General features: G+C 39.8%; 1 protein-coding gene across 5 annotated transcripts in view; it reads left to right on the top strand.

Moving 5' to 3' along the window:
- The window catches only part of ANKRD42 (ankyrin repeat domain 42), a 52,903-nt gene that overhangs the window by 25,046 nt on the left and 10,303 nt on the right, over positions 1-17,554 (top strand). For 4 of the 5 annotated variants that reach the window (XM_055581470.1, XM_055581474.1, XM_055581475.1 and 1 more), the window contains 6 exons: positions 101-301; positions 3,870-3,995; positions 5,818-5,923; positions 9,411-9,482; positions 10,786-10,961; positions 15,025-15,151. In XM_055581470.1, coding sequence (XP_055437445.1) covers positions 101-301; positions 3,870-3,995; positions 5,818-5,923; positions 9,411-9,482; positions 10,786-10,961; positions 15,025-15,151 — 808 coding nt within the window. The remainder of the gene's footprint in view (positions 1-100; positions 302-3,869; positions 3,996-5,817; positions 5,924-9,410; positions 9,483-10,785; positions 10,962-15,024; positions 15,152-17,554) is intronic. The other variant, XM_055581471.1, reaches the window with a different exon arrangement.

Raw genomic sequence — 17,554 nt, forward strand, 5'->3', positions numbered from 1 at the left:
TCATCTCCGTAGGAGAACTAGAATTAATGTGTTATTTCTTTTTTCGAGTTATTTTATTGCCAATCTAAAATTAAATTGTTATTTTCCCTCTCACCTCTAGTTCACTTAGCAGCCATGGAAGGCCACCTTCACTGTTTTAAATTCCTGCTCAGTAGAATGAGCAGTGCCTCCCAAGGTTTGAAAGCCTTCAATGATAATGGAGAAAATGTATTGGACCTGGCCCAGAGGTTCTTCAAGCAGAACATTTTACAGTTTATTCGAGGGTCTGAGTATGAAGGAAATGATCCAACAGATCAAGAAAGTAAGTAATAAATCTGAAGTGTTTTAGCATTTAAAAAGCAGAATAGAGAAGAAAAGGAAAGGAGTTATAAAGCAAATGTTATATTAAAATGTGTTGCATATTATTGTTCACACAATTCATCCAGATTCTCTTTGTATGGAATATTTTAAGCAGATATATATAGAGATTAATGTAACATAATGAACATCCTTTATACCACTAGATTTAAGAATAAAATATTAGGTTAGATATACTTGAAGTTTCCTGTTTCTCTTTCCATCCTCAGAGGTAACCATTATTTTAGATTTATAATTCCATTCTATGGTTTTATATTTAGTATATATGTACTCACAAAAATATGCAGTATCATTTTGTGAATTTTTAGAGTAGGGAACTAAACTGTTGTAACTAATGAGAAATCCTAAAATTCAACAGCTTAAATGATATAGAAGTTTATTTCTTCTATGGGATAGCTTCAGTTGGAGAGTGAATCTTGTTCTGTGTAGTCAGTCAGAGACCTGTTGTCATCCTAACCAGCTCTCTCTCTAGGTGTTGCTAATCCAGCAGGAGGTGGGGAAAGAACAAAGTATAAGCTAGGATTTTCAAAGTCTAATTTGCAGTCATCACTTTTTTTTAACATCCCGTTGGCAAGAGGTTAGTCAGTCACATGGCCACACTCAGCTGTGGGGAAGCCTGGAGAATTCAGTAACCAGCTGAGAACCCTCAGCTGTGCTACAACTCTTGTTGCTATGAAAGGAAGGAGGTTTTAGTGGACAACTAGTAGTCTTTGAAACTTTTTTTTTTAAGATTGATTGATTGATTTTGGCCACTCTGGATCTTTGTTGCTGTGCACAGGCTTTTCTAATTGTGACGAGCTGGGGCCACTCTTCACTGCAGTGCAAGGGCTTCTTTTGTTGCAGGGCACTGGGCTCTGGGTGCACGGGCCTGTGTAGTTGCAGCATGCAGGCTCGGTAGTTGCGGTGCAAAGGCTCTAGAGCACAGCCTCAGCAGTTGTGATGCACGGGCTTGCTCCACAGCATGTGCGATCTTCCTGGACCAGGGATGAACCCATGTCCCCGGGATTGGCAGGTGGATTCTTAACCACCACTAGGGAAGTCCCTGAAACTTCTTTTAAAACTTTATAAAAATGGCATAAAACAGTATGTATTCTTCTCTGACTTTTTTTTGCCAAATGTTATGATTTTTGGAAGGAAGGTTATGACCAACCTAGATAGCATATTCAAAAGCAGAGACATTACTTTGCCAACAAAGGTTCGTCTAGTCAAGGCTATGGTTTTTCCAGTGGTCATGTATGGATGTGAGAGTTGGACTGTGAAGAAAGCTGAGCACCGAAGAATTGATGCTTTTGAACTGTGGTGTTGGATGGAGAAGACTCTTGAGAGTCCCTTGAGGGACTCTTGCAGTCCTTGGACTGCAAGGAGATCCAACCAGTCCATTCTGAAGGGATTTCTTTGGAAGGAATGATGCTAAAGCTGAGACTCCAGTACTTTGGCCACCTCATGTGAAGAGTTGACTCATTGGAAAAGACCCTGATGCTGGGAGGGATTGGGGGCAAGAGGAGAAGGAGACGACAGAGGATGAGATGGCTGGATGGCATCACTGACTCGATGGACGTGAGTCTGAGTGAACTCTGGGAGTTGGTGATGGACAGGGAGGCCTGGTGTGCTGTGATTCATGGGGTCGCAAAGAGTGGGACACGACTGAGCGACTGATCTGATCTGATCTAATGATTTTTTGAGGCTTATTAGACAGATAGATGTATTCTAGTTTATTCTTTTAAGTTTTTGTGTAGTATGGCATTTAATAAAAACATAATTATTCCATTCTCCAGTTTGATATTTAGATTGCTTACAGTTTTCAGTGTTACAATCCATGTGGTGATGAATATTCTTAAAAGTGTCCTTGTGTGCATGTGCAAGATATTCTTTACGGAAGTGCCTCCCTACCTTTTGCACACACAGCCTACACTAAAAATGATACTTGTGTGGCACACTGGTGCCAGTGGGTGAGACTTCTTGAGGTGTACCGCCTGTCTACTCTGAAGACTGAGAGTTGAGAGCTCTGCCTTGGTAAACACTTGGGAAATTCTACTTTAGGCTTTTTGGTGGGATACACCCATCTTCAGTATAAATAGGTATAAATGCTGCATTCTTCATCAAAGTGGTTGTAGTAATTTACACTCTTATCAGCAATGTTTGTGTGAGAATTTAGGCGAACAATATTCAGTATTGTCAGACTTAAAAATTTTTGCAACTTAGTTGGGTATGAAGAGGTTTAACTTGTGTTTTAATTTGCATTTTTTGATTACTAATAAGGTTGAACATTGTTTCATAAAGTTACTGGCTATTCTAGTTTACTTTTCTATGAATTGCCTGTAGAATTGTTGTTTGTCCTTTTCTAAATTACTTGAGTTCTTTTATATAGTTCTGATACCTATCTTTTATTAATTTTATCTGATATATTTTTTCTCACACTGTGACTTGTTTTTTCACAAATGATGTCCTTTTTTTTAAAAACAACTTTATTAAAATATGATTTATGTACAATAAACTATATTTAAAGTATGCAGTTTGAGTTTTACTATATATCATGAAACCACTATCACAATCAAGATGCAAAGCACTTTCATTACCTCAAATATTTTTTCATACCCTCATCCCTTCTTTCACCCTGGCCTGCACAACCACTGATTTGTTTTCTGTCACTATAGATTAGTTTGGGTTTTCTAATGGAACTCTTTTGAGATTCATTTGTATTATGTATATTAGTAGCTCATTACTTTTTATTGCTTAGTAGTATTCCATTGTGTGGATGGCCCATATTTTGTTTGTGCATTCTGTCTTATTGATATTCTGTTTATTTGCCAATACTACAAAGTTTTGATTACTATAGCTTTATAGTAAGACTGGTAATCAGCTACTATATTTGCAACTTTGTACTTTTAAAAATAGTCTTTGAGTATTCTAGGTTGTTTTCTTTCCATATATAAAATTGAGAATAGCTGTTGCAAGTTGTTAAGAGGGCAAAATGAGGCAGTCCTTATAAGTGCTTACTGCCAAGCTTGACATTCAGTAAGGGTCCAGAGTGTGTGCAATAGTTATCATTAAAAACATTTTATTAAGTATTTGCTGTGCACAGCAAATGCACCAGGTCAGGTGCATGCACACCTGTAGATGTATACACACACATGTATACTTTATCTGCTTCCAGTTTCTTTTGTTTTCATCACTTCCTTATAAACAGAGGGAGTGGTCTGTGCAAATGTAGAACTTGAGACCAAGTATATCTTTATGCAAAGGGTTGAAGATGACCATCTCCTTGTATTTTGTGGTGGCCTGAGAGAAACAGGGAAGACGACAGGAATAGTTCTGGTACAGTTTAGTCCTTTTGATATCCCAAGGGGTGGAAAGGCACATAATAATAATCTTATTACTTTTCATTGCATCAACTAAACTAATTCTAATATAACATTCTCATAATATTGAAACCTGAAATGTGTGACTGATTAAGGCAGGGAAAAAGAATGAATTCCTTTGTTTACTGAAATACTAAATTTTTTTATTCATAGCTTTAGCATTTCCAGGTCATGTAGCTGCCTTTAAGGGTGATTTGGAAATGCTTAAGAAATTAATAGAAGATGGAGTAATTAATATTAATGAACGTGATAATAATGGATCAACTCTTATGCATAAAGGTAAGTTATGATTCCTGCTTCAGTTTTGACACAATTTCTGTTGAGTTACTTCAGAGAAGGCAATGGTACCCCACTCCAGTACTCTTGCCTGGAGAGTCCCATGGACAGAGGAGCCTGGTGGGCTGCAGTCCATGGGGCCACTAAGAGTCAGACACGACTGAGCGACTTCACTTTCACTTTGCACTTTCATGCACCGGAGAAGGAAATGGCAACCCACTCCAGTGTTCTTGCCTGGAGAATCCCAGGGATGGGGGAGCCTGGTGGGCTGCCGTCTGTGGGGTCGCACAGAGTCGGACACGACTGAAGCGACTTAGCAGCAGCAGTAGCAGCCAGTACTCTTGCCTGGAGAGTCCCATGGACAGAGGAGCCTGGTAGGCTGCAGTCCATGGGGTCGCTAAGAGTCGGACATGACTGAGCGACTTCACTTTCACTTTTCACCTTCATGTATTGGGGAAGGAAATGGCAACCCACTCCAGCGTTCTTGCCTGGAGAATCCCAGGGACGGCGGAGCCTGGTGGGCTGCAGTCCATGGGGTCGCACAGAGTCGGACACGACTGATGTGACTTAGCAGCAGCAGCAAACACTAAGCAAGGTGTAAAACTGTCATCATATTTAATCCTTATTGTAGTTTTATGAAGCAGTAGTGTATTATTTTTATAAATATGACATCAAGGAAATTGAGGTCCAGAGGGATCAGATTTTTTTTTTTTAATGTTCATTAAAAAAATTAAAGTTTAGTTGATTTACAATGTTTCAGATATATAACAAAGTGATTATATTTACATATATGTATATATATTTTTTCAGATTCTTTTCCTTTGTAGATTATTACAAGATATAGTTCCCTATGCCATACAGTAGGTCCTTATTATTTATTTGTTTTATATATAGTAGTCTGTTTGATAATTCCAAATTTCCAATTTATACCACCCCCCTCAGGTTTCTTGACTGAGGTTGCACAACTAGTAAGAGCAGAGCTGAGATTTCATTCATTTTCTTCATCATTTATTCATCAACTCTGTAGACGTCTGTTATTTCTGTATGCCAGCCACTTTCTAAGTTCTGTCCTGTCCTCCAGTCTGTTGTTTAGTGAATCTGGACTCAAATCTTTTTAGATTATTGAACTCTCCCCCCTCTGCCCCCACCCCACAGTTTGCCTGAGTCTTGAGATGGACTGAGGAGGAGGGGAGAAGTTAGATGAGCATATAATTGGGTGATGGGCACCAGGTGCAAAAACATACAAGCTGAGTTGTGAGGTGAAAATTAATATTGAGTGCATGTGTTTTAAGGAAAGGTAATGAACAGTTTAGGTAATCATCAAGGAGCCTGTAAATTCTGAGTTGTGAAGGTCAGAGGCATAAACTGTTTATACAAGATGACAAAAGATTTTTCAGTCTTTCACATTCACACAGATTATACTCACATTTGGCCTGATACAGGATTGGTCAGGAGCTGTGAGTACAGTCCATGAGCACTGGATAAGGGTTAGCACAAAGCATAGATTATAGTTTCAAATCCATTACTTATTGGCTGTGTGATGTTAAATAAATATCCTCTGTGAACGTGAGCTTTTTTGTATCTGTATGTAAAGTTCCTACATAAGGGCTGAGCATAGCAAACATTTGATTAAATATGTGTCAAATGAATGAATAAGTGAAATAGAGAAGATAACATCTGGCCACCTACTTTTGTTGATTATTGTAAGGATTAGTATTTACAAAAATATTCTCTAGTGGTACTGTCCAAAATTTTAGAAAATTGTTTACTGATAACAATAACTTTTCTGTGTGTGTGTGCATTTTGTTTTGTTTGTTTTTTACAGCTGCTGGGCAAGGCCATATAGAGTGTTTGCAATGGCTGATTAAAATGGGAGCAGACAATAACATTACCAACAAAGCGAGGGAGAAACCCAGTGACGTGGCTAAGAGGTATCTCTATCTGTTTTGCTTCTGTCTTTGTTTTCAAAATTTTGCATTTATTCTCCTATACTCAGAATTCTATCTCTGAAGATTTCTGAAATTATAGGACTCAGTCAAATGCTGAGGCATGATAATTTTCAAGCTGAACTGATGTTTGACAACATATCAGCTCTTCTCTCTAAAGCAGTAATTTTCAGCTGGGAGATAGTGAATTTGGGGTGGTGAATTTGGAAATGTGTGTGGAGGGGTGTTGTCACAATGATGGAGACCATCACTGATGTTTCATGAGGTCAGTCCAGAATGCCAGACATTCTTCAGTGCTCAGAACAGTGGTATACAACGAAGAATTGTCCCACCCAAATGCTGGTACCTGTTGAGAAATGCTGTGTGATAGGAAGAATCAAAAGGAACTGCATGGATTTTGAAACATTTTAATATTTGTATTTGAATTAAATGTTACACCCATTATTGCTCACGTGGAGCTCATTTCAGATCAGGTCCTCAAGGAATATTTAGTTCATCCATTTGTTCATTTGATTGTTTTTCATTCAGCTTAACCATGTTCCAAGTGCTGTGGTTAGCATTAGAATTACTAAGATGAAAAAACTTAGTCTTTGCTCTCAACAACCTTATGGTCTTGTGGAGAGAGAAATGTGCAAATGTAACTTTTATTGATTATAGTTACATTATCAGTACATGTTATATATAGGATCTTCCCGACCCAGGGATCGAACCTGGGTCTCCTGCGTTGTAGGCAGATCCGTCCGAGCCACCAGAGGAGTCCTATATAAAGTGCAGTAAAGGACATAGAAGAAAAAGTGCCCAAGTATTTCTGTTTGAAAGTTGTGGGGGAAAAATGTTAATACAGATGGTGGTAAGAGTTATGAAGGAAACTGCAGGGTGTCAGAATTTAAATAGAAGTCTGGGAAATTTTTTTTCTTGCTGAAAGCAACATGTATGCTGACACTTGAAGGAGAAAGAGTTGAAAGATAATGCCTTGTGTGTTCGAGGAACGCATGTGGCTCAGAACAACTTGAGTCTAAAACAGGAGTGTGGGCTAAAGCTGCACATGAGGCTTGACAGGATACAAGCGCCTAATTATTCATTAAGTTGCCATGCAGTTTTTGTTTGTGAGGTTGTGTTCCATAAAATTTTTGTCACTGTAGGATCTTTTTGAAGCCTTGGAATGTGGTTTTGTTTTACTACATACTAGCATCATTATCCGGAGACGGTAATGGCACCCCACTCCAGTACTCTTGCCTGGAAAATCCCATGGATGGAGGGGCCTGCTGGGCTGCAGTCCATGGGGTCGCTAGGAGTCGGACACGACTGAGCGACTTCACTTTATTTTTTTACTTTCACGCATTGAAGAAGGAAATGGCACCCCACTCCAGTGTTCTTGCCTGGAGAATCCCAGGGATGGGGGAGCCTGGTGGGCTGCCGTCTATGGGGTCACACAGAGTCGGACACAACTGAAGCGACTTAGCAGCAGCAGTAGCAGCATCATTATCAACTCAGGCTAACTTTTGTCTTTATTTTTAAAAATAGATTTATCAGTAAAGCACACATATTTGTACAGTACAAACTGATGAATTCTGATACATGTATATACCTGTGAAGTCATAATCACAATCAAGATAGTGAACTTATCCTTCACCCCCCACAAAATCTTGTGCACCTTTGTAATCTCTCTCTCCCTTCCACTGCTTTCCACTGCTGCATCCCCAAGCAAACGTGAATTTGCTTTCTGTCACTAGTGATAGTTTGCATTTGCTAGAATTTTATATAAATGGAAACATACAGTATATACTCATACTCTTATGTATGTGGCTTTTTTCACTGAGCATAATTATTTTGAAGTTTGTTCATGTGTAGTGGTTCATCTCTTTCTTGTTGCAGTGTAGTATTCCATTGGCTGTGGAATTCCATAGTATTCCAGAGTTTGATTATCCCCTAACCTGTTGAAGGATGTCTTATTTGTATCTACTTTTTGGTGATTATGAATACAGCTGCTATATGTATTTACATACAGATTTTTGTGTGAACACAAGTATTCGATTCACTTGGGTAATACTTAGGAGTAGGACTGCTGAGTCAGATGCTAAAGTGAAAGTGAAGTCGCTCAGTCGTGTCCGACTCTTTGCGACCCCATGGACGGTAGCCTACCAGGCTCTTCCGTCCATGGGATTTTCCAGGCAAGAGTACTGGAGTAGGTTGCCGTTGCCTTCTCCAGAGTATCTTCTTGACCCAGGGTCTCCCGCATTGTCAGCAAGACACTTTACTGCCTGAGCCACCAGGGAAGTCAGATGCTAAGGGTGTGTTTATCTTTTTAAGGAACTGTCACAGTGCCTTCCAAAGTGACCACACCAATTTGCATTTCACAAGCAGTTTCTGTTACCCCTTGTCTTGCCAGCATTTAATATGGCCAGATGTTTTGATTTTTGCAATTATAGTAGGTGTGTACTGGTATCTTATTGTGGCTTTTAATTTGCTTTTTCCTAATGAAAAATGATTTGTGGTATCTTTTCATATTCATATTTGTCATTTGTTTTCCTTTGGCAAAGTGACTGTTCAGATCTTTTGTCTAGTGTTAAAACTTGGGTCAGATCAGATCAGATCAGATCAGTCGCTCAGTCATGTCCGACTCTTTGCGACCCCGTGAATCGCAGCACACCAGGCCTCCCTGTCCATCACTAACTCCCGGAGTTCACTCAGACTCACGTCCATCAAGTCAGTGATGCCATCCAGCCATCTCATCCTCTGTCGTCCCCTTCTCCTCCTGCCCCCAATCCCTCCCAGCATCAGAGTCTTTTCCAATGAGTCAACTCTTCGCATGAGGTGGCCAAAGTACTGGAGTTTCAGCTTTACCATCATTCCTTCCAAAGAAATCCCAGGGCTGATTTCCTTCAGAATGGACTGGTTGGATCTCCTTGCAGTCCAAGGGACTCTCAAAACTTGGGTAGTGTATTTTTTTTATTGTTGAGTTTATGAGCTCTTTCTATATTCTGGATACTAATTCTTTCTCAGATTTTTGTTTTGTGAAGATTTTCTCTCAGTTGTGGTTTGTTTTTTCATCCTCTTAATAATGAAGAGCAAAAATAATAAAAAAAAATATTTACTAATTTATATGACTGTGCTGGGTCTTAGTTGCGGCTTGCAGGATCTTCAGCCTTTGTTGTAGCATGTAGGATTTTTTTAAAAAAGTAGTTGCAGCATATGGGATCTTTTAGTTGCAGGCACGCAGAATCTTTAGTTATGGCATGTGGACTCTTGGTTGCGACATGTGGGATCTAGTTCTCTGACCAGGGATGGAACCTGGGCCCCTGCATTGGGAGTGTGGAGTCTTAGCCACTGACCACCACAGAAGTCCCAAGAACAAACATTTTTTTTTTTTTTATCAATTTGCTCTTTTATGGGTTATGCTTTTGGTATCATATCTAAGAAATCTTTGATTTAACACCAAGTCACAGAAATTTCTTCTTTTGTTTTCTTTTAGACATTGTGCAGTTTTAGGTTTTACACTGATGTCTGTGATCCATGTTGAGTTAATTTTTGTATATGGTATGAGGTATGCATCTAAGTTTTTTTTTTTTTTTTGCATATGGGTATCTAATTGTTCTAGCACCATTTGTTGAAAAAGCTGTCTTTTTTCCTGAATTGCCTTTGTGTCTTTGTCCAAGTTAGGTGTCCATGTATACATGGGCTTATTTCTGTACCCTGTATTTTATCCACGGATCTGTTTGTCTATGTCAGTATCACGAGGGATTGTAATGTCTGGCCCACATGTTTTTGTCATTCATCCACTAAAATGCTAAGTGTGAGTGTGGTGTTACAGATGTACCCTTGAATGTGTTGTAACACAAGTACTCAGTAAGTGCTAGCTGTTAAGTTACAGTCTAATAATAGATATAATGAATTTTTTTAACCTTACAACTTCCTGTGTTAATTACTATATCATTAATGATTTGCAATACCTGGTGAAAGGTGAGGATATGTGTGCATGTGGTTATGTGTGTGGGGTAAAAAATAGGGATTTTAGGTTTTTGTGTTTAGTGAGTAATTCTTCATCTCCTAAGAGAAAGCAATTAAACATTTTAATTAGCAAAACTTTGGGGAAAAAAATGCAGATTACATACAGTCACAGCAACAACTTGAAAACCAAGAGTATATTACTAGCTTCATAGAGGTGTGAAGAGATCAAAGAAAATAGGAAATGTGGACAGAAAAGTCATTATTTTTCCATTAAATTTCAAAGCCATGCTGCATGTTTGAGGGTTGAGGAAGGATGAAGATTAACGGGGCTAGAGCTGTAGTTTTCCCTAAAACTGGAACCAGAACTAATTCTACAGTCCAAATTAGGCCATCAGGAAAACGTAGTGAACACAGGTAGATCAAGTAGGGTGGTTCTGGGCTTTCTGCTCAGTTGAGCAGCTCTGTCTGGGGCCACACCAAATATTCTTTTGATAGTAGATCACCTCTTTCATTTGGATTTTTGCCACTAAAAATTACGGAATCTGGGAATTCCCTAGCAGCCCAGTGGTTAGGACTCTGTACTCTCACTGCTCAGGGCCTGGGTTCAATCCCTGGTTGGGGAAGTAAGATTCCACATGCCATGTAAATTGGCCTCTCCCAAGAATATGGAATCAGCCTTTAATATGACTGCTTGTCCTTCGTTTCCACTAACTATTTGAGTTTCCTGCATAGCTGGATATGTGTCACATTGTCACCAACCTTCAGATATAGTTTTGTTTCTTTAGTGGTGGGTGAGCTGGTGAGATGATGTAGAGCGTAATTCTCTAAATTAAGTACAAACTGTGATTTAAAATTGAAAAAGATTATGGATCCTGTTAATTACTAATTCTTTTCTACAGGTTTGCCCATTTAGGAGCAGTAAAGCTACTAGAAGGACTACAGAAATATGATATAGATGAAGAGAATGAAATTAATGAAAATGATATTAGGTTTTTTATAAGACATGGTGTTGAGGGAAGCACTGATGCCAAAGATGATTTAGGTCTCAGTGAGTCGGATAAAACAGATGCCAGAGGTAAGTGTGCCAACTCTTTCATGATTTTCCCTTTATAAAAAAATACTGTAGCCAGTTTTTACCATAAATTTGGAGAATTATTCTAAAGATAATTACTATCTACAAAGTAAAATACTTTGGTATTTTGGGGAGAAGTAGTACAAAGTTTTGTACTAGGGGTTGTTGAACATGCTCTCAGTCCCTCCATGAGGAGAGTGATATTTTCATGCCACATAACCCTAATTTCACTTCTCATGGTGTCTGTCAGAGAACCATGGCTCATATGAGTGGATGAGAACAACTGTTTCAATGGCACTCTTTCATAATGAGGAGAAAGAGAAGAAGGATCTGTTTGAATGGAGGCTAACCAAAGCAGAGGCAGGTGTAGTAAAGTGAGCAGTGCTTGGGCAGTGGATTCAGACATCAGGGCTTCACCTCTTTCTAGCTGTGTTACTCTGAACCTTGGTTTCCTCACCTGTGAAAATGAGAATATTAACATCACCCTCACAGAGGGCACTAACGAATGGGATGTGCCTAGCTCACTGCAGAAGCTTAGTAAATGTCAGTTCCCTTCCTCTTTTTTTTTAATGATTATTTATTTGTTTATTTGGCCGCGCTGAGTCTGTGTTGCTGTTTGGGCTTTTCTCTAGTTGCAGTGCATGGGCTTCTCGTTGTGGTGGCTTCTCTTGCTGTGGAGCACGGGCTCTACAGCGTCTGGGCGTCAGTAGTAGCAGCAGTGGGTTCAGTAATTGCGGCTCCCAGGCTCTAGAGCACAGGCTCAGTAGTTGTGCTGCATGGGCTTAGTTTCCCCTCAACATGTGGGATCCTCCTGGACCAGGGATTGAACCTGTGTCTCCTGCATTGATAGGCTGCTTCTTCACCACTGAGCCACCAGGGAAGCCCAGTTCCCTTCTTCCCGATCTCTGGGAAGTATTTTCAGTTATTGTAACAGGAAGAACTAGTTGTACCAAACCTGTATTCTTTGAGAAAAATTTCTAATTCGTGTCTAAATAAAAGAAAAATTTTTTAAAGAACTCCCAGAACACTGTTAAATAGAACCTTATTCTCCAGGGATGGTAGAAACCTCTTTCCTGGTGAATGCAGCGTGAAGATGCTGATGCCAGGGGCTCCCAACAAGCAGCCCACCTGGATCACCTCACAGCAAGGCTCAGAGTCAATGATCTCTTCAGAATTTCCTGACAGCTTTATTTTAAATAGCTTTATTCAGATGTAATTTACATACCATTTAATCTACTTATTTAAAGTGTACAATTTAATTAAGATTTTAGTGTATTCAGATTTGTGCAACCATTATTACAATAAAATTTGTAGTATTTCTTTCACCCCCAAAAGAAACCTCACACCCATTACCCCTACCTTCTTTTCCTTACCCCCAGACCATCCCTCAGATTAGGCATCTGCTAACCTACTCTCTGTCTCCGTAGGTTTGTCTATTCTGGGCATTTCATATGAATGATATGATACCATCTGTGGTCTTTTGTGACTAGCTTCTGTCACTTAGCACGTTTTCAAGCTTCATGTACTTTGTAACATGGATCATTATTTCATATTTATTCTTTTTTACTGCTAAATACACTTTATATATCCATTTATCAGTTGTTGATCTTTTGAGTTGTTTCCATATTTTGGTTATTAAGGATAATGCTGCTGTGAACATTCGTATACATGTTTTTGTGTGGATATGTATTTTCACTTCCTTGGATACATCTAGGAGTTGGAATTGCTGCATCATCTGGTAAAAGTATGTCTGGCATTTTGAAGAACTTCAAACTGTTTTCCAAAGTGGCCGCACCATTTTACATTCCCACCAACCATATGTGAGCGTTCCAGTTTCTCCACATCTTACCAGAGCTTGTTGTTGTCTAATTGATTATATTAATAGTTGGTTAGAGTGTGTAGTGGTATTTCATTTGGTAGATTTGATTGGCATTTCCCTAATGATTAGTGGCATGTTCAGTATCTTTTCATGTGCCCATTGATCACTTGTGTATCTTCTTTGAAGAAATGTCTACCCAAGTCCTTTGCCTATTTTTCAACTGAGTTATTTATCTTTTTATTATTGAGTTGTAAGAGAACTTCCAGATTTAAGTCCCGTGTCACACACATGATTTGCAGATATGTTCTCCTGTTCCATGGGTTGTCTTTTTTCTTGATGATGTCCTTTGCAGTGCACATGCTTTTCCTTTTGATGAAATCCACTTTATCTATTTTTTATTTTGTTTGTGCTTAGATTTCTTTTTGTTGATTGTACTGAGAATTAGCAAGGACTTACTAGAATTGCCGAAAATGAACCGGGGATTTGTAGAATTTCAGTGTCTTCTGAAATGATTTGAGCAGGAGATATTTGTGAAGTATCATTGTCAGTGAATCACAAAATTTTTAAAAGATGCTTTGGGAAAGACCATGAATGAAACTAGAACAGGTTCCTGCCGTGGTGTGTTTGATGTAAACGTGCTCTTACACCCTTGTCATACAGTGAGACTGCTGGCGCCTGGCTGTGGTGTTGGCAGCTAGTGAGGGTTTTGTATGTGCTATTTCCTTATACTTATTTAATTTTATGCCACAACAAAATCCAAAGGACTAGCCAGTCTCTTCTTGGAACACTAAGTTTTGCAAGACCACCTGCAGGGAACTGGTTGGATTTCTTGTCATCCCAGAATTCTTGGAACTGAGTTTCAGTTCAGAGCATTCTTTAGTGAGTTAGGTTTAGGGTCATGGCATCATAGAACCCTGGAACCATTTGACGTTTGGCTCCTGGCTTAACACTCCTTTCACGTCATCCAGCATCCAGATGCTTTCAGTGAAGACACTCACTGCTGCCCAGGGGCCCATTTCTACTTTCTGACAGGGTTCTTGTGAGGATTAAAATGTACAAGGCACTTAGCGTAGTGTCCTGCCCATCATAGGCACTCCACAAATGCATGGTAACTCTTAGCACTTTTATTTCAAGTTTCACCTCTGTTAAGATCTCTCTTCCTGGAGCTAATCCTGATCAGTCCTAGCTCTTAACAATCCCATAGAACAGCTTTTTCAAAACATAGCCTTCAAATACTAAAGATTAGATAAACAGTCACAATTCTTTCAATCTTATGTAACATTAAAAAAAAAAATCCCCTTATTTGCTTGCTGGTGGTTACGGTGGATCCCAAATCTGTCTGCGCATCTGCATTGTCAGAGGAGCTCCTGAGGAGTATGAAGACCTGAATTTGTAGGACTGATATGGGGCTCAAACATGCATTTTAAAAAGTGCCCAAGTTGATTCTGATGTGTACAGTTTGGAACCTGCAACTCTAACCAACAGAGAGATAAATCAGAGGAAGTTATTTGTTAACCTAGTTGTATGGCAGAGTTTCTCAGCTTCTGTACTATTGACATTTTGGGCCAGATCCTTCTTTGTTGAGGGGGTTCTCGTGTGTATTTTAAGATCTTTAGTAGCATCCTGAGCCTCTACATGCCAAGAGCCTGTTTCCCTTCATCCTCCAGCAAGTTAAAAGTTTTCCAGATATTGTCGCATACTCCTTCTAGGAGAAAAATCAACCCAGGTTGAGAACTAGTACCAGAAAGGATAGAAAAATGTTAGTTTTAATAGTTGGAGAATAGCTCAAAGCAGCTATCAGCAAACTTCCTTTTCAGTATCATCTTTTGAAGGTACTACAAGTGACTAATGACAAAATTTGGGGATTGTATTAGTCTGGTTTATCTTAAAGAAATCAAGCATGTTTCAGTTTTTCTAACTGTCTGACATAATTAGATTATGCGTGATGGGTAGTCCTAAAACGCGGCTGGCCAGCCTCCCTCCCTCCCTGTTCATGGTTTTAATAACAGCAGTAACAGTGACCTCCTCTGGCAGCAGCATCGCCCAGTCAGGCATTTCACTGTTTGTCCACCCTAACACTCTGCTGCTGGTGTTTATCCTTCTGTGTGGACGCCACCCTCCCTCCCTCCCCTTCCTCTGACCTACAGACACGGCTCTAGAGGAAGAATATGCTTCAGGGCCGGCCTCCTGTGAGCACATGGGCTGTTACCTGTCTAAACTAGGTTGCTATTCAACTCTGTCTTGCAGTGAGAGCTTATAAGAAAATCGTAGAATTGAGACACCTCCTTGAAATTGCTGAGAGCAACTATAAACATTTGGGAGGAATAACAGAAGAAGATATAAAGCAGAAGAAAGAACAGCTCGAGTCTGCAAAGTAATGTCCTCAAACTCTAGTGATTTGTTTTTACTTACCTTTCTACATGGCACGTGAGGGTTTGTTGCTGAAGAACTTGTTTTTTCATCCCACCAAAGGGTTTGAGTTTCCAACCTGTTTTCCTCTTAAACTCTCAGATGGAGAGGGTGTTAAAATTTTTTAAAAATTGTGGTAAAATATGCGTAACATAAAATGTGTCATCTTAACTGTTTTTAAGGTAGAATTCAGTCATGTTACGTACATTGACATTTTCACACAACCGTTCTCCAGAACTTTCTATCTTGCAAAACTAAAACATTATAAGGAGGACTTGTTGTTTTTGAGACAGCTACTTCGAGATTTTCAGCCAACACAGTCTCTAGCCATCCCTGGCATATTGGACTTTCTGCTCACAAGTGTGTGACCCAGTCCTGTGTTTATGGATGGTGATGCCCCCCAGAATGCTCGCAAGCCTGGAGGCAGTGAGGGCCCCCTCGCCTTTCACTTCCTGCACCTAAGGTCGACTCTTGGCACATCTGGCCCCTCTGTAGTTGATGAACAGCTGCTGAGACAGAGGGTGTCAAGTGCTTATTCCTCCCACTGCTGCTCTGCTAGTCTGTCTCCTTTCCACAGTGCACAGAGAACACAGGCAGGCAGCAGGGAGACTTCTGCTTTTAGCAAACGTGGGTCTTTAAAGAGCGGAGCACATGGGTTCTTTGCTTTCCCTGCCCTTTCCTTTCATTGGATTCTCTCCCTCCTTGTTAGAACCTCCTGTTTCCCTTTCATTCATCCTCTTCTGCATCTAGTCTCAGTAAGAGATCTGGTAATTTATTCAGAGTAACATTTAAGTCTTTGATAAGCTATCTTTCCATGGATATTTGAAAGTTGTGGTAGACCAAACAAAATTTTTATTTTAATCAGAGTGTCTTTGTATTTCATAAATCACATCATACAAGTAGCTATCCACTGCCTCTGTAAAGTCTTTGAGATGTAGAATGTTTTTAGTATTGGCCTCTGCCTAAGAGCCTAGCTAAAATTTCTTAGATCCCTTGTAGTCTAGAAAAGTACTTCACAGTGGAGCAGTTATTTCCTAGATAATGAGCTTTAAATTTTGTTCCCTTTACTTCTGAGACAGATTACTATATTACTTGTACTGTTGATACTTCTGAGCTCTGCAGTATGCTAGGCACTAGGTAAGCCTCTCATATATATTTTTTGATGCAATCTTCATATTTCCATGAGCTGTTCTCTCACTGTGTGGATTAGAAAACCAAGATTTAACTTACCGGTGAAGAGACTTGCATGAAGTCACAAACAGAGGACTAAGGGCGAGGGGTGGAGCCAAGATTTGGCCTGAATCTATTGACTCCAAATGTATTAGCCAAGGTCATTACAATTTTAATAGTCTTCTTGTTATTGTTGTTCAGTCACTAAGTTGTGCCTGACTCTTTGTGACCCCATGGACTGCAGCACGCCAGATTCCTCTGTCCTCCATTAACTCCAAGAGTTTGCTCAGATTTATGTCCATTGAGTTGGTGATACTATCTAACCATTTCATCCTCTGTTGCCTCCTTATTGTTTTTCCTTCAACCTTTCCCAGCTTCAGGGTCTTTTTCAATGAGTTGGCTCTTTGTATCAGGTGGCCAAAGTATTGAAGCTTCAGCAGCAGTCCTACCAATGAATAGTCAGGGTTGGTTTCCTTTAGGATTAACTAGTTTGATCTTCTTGCAGTCCAGGGGATTCTTGAGAGTCTTCTCCAGCACCACAATTTGAAAGCATCAATTCTTTGGTGCTCAGCTTTCTTTATGGTCCAACTTTCACATCCATACATGACTACTGGAGAAACCATAGCTTTGATTATATGGACCTTTGTTGGCAAAGTGATCGCTGCTTTTTAATACACTGCCTAGGTTTGTCATAATTTTCCTTCTAAGGAGCAAGCGCCTTTTAATTTCATGGCTGCAGTCACCGTCCACAGTGATTTTCAAGCCCCCCCAAAGAAAATCTGTCACTGCTTCTACTTTTCTCCCCTTCTATTTGCCATGAAGTGATGGGACCAGATCCCATGATCTTCCTTTTTTTAAAGTTGATTTTTTAAATTAGTTTAATTGGAGAATAATTACAATATCATGATGGTTTTCCCCATACAGTGGGACTGTCCTTGTGGCGCTAGGGTAAAGAACCTGCCTGTCAATGAATGAGATGTAAAAGACACAGGTTCGATCCCTGGGTCCAGAAGATCCCCTGGGGGAGGGCATGGCAACCCACTCCAGTATTCTTGCCTGAAGAATCCCATGGACAGGGGAGTCTGGAAGGCTACAGTCCATAGGGTTGCATAGAGTTGGACACGACTGTGCGAGAATAATTGGAGAATAATTACTTTACAACATTGTGATGGTTTTTCCCATACGTTGACATGAATCA

This window comes from Bubalus kerabau, chromosome 5 (genome assembly GCF_029407905.1).
Source record: "Bubalus kerabau isolate K-KA32 ecotype Philippines breed swamp buffalo chromosome 5, PCC_UOA_SB_1v2, whole genome shotgun sequence".
NCBI classification, from domain to species: Eukaryota; Metazoa; Chordata; class Mammalia; order Artiodactyla; family Bovidae; genus Bubalus; species Bubalus kerabau.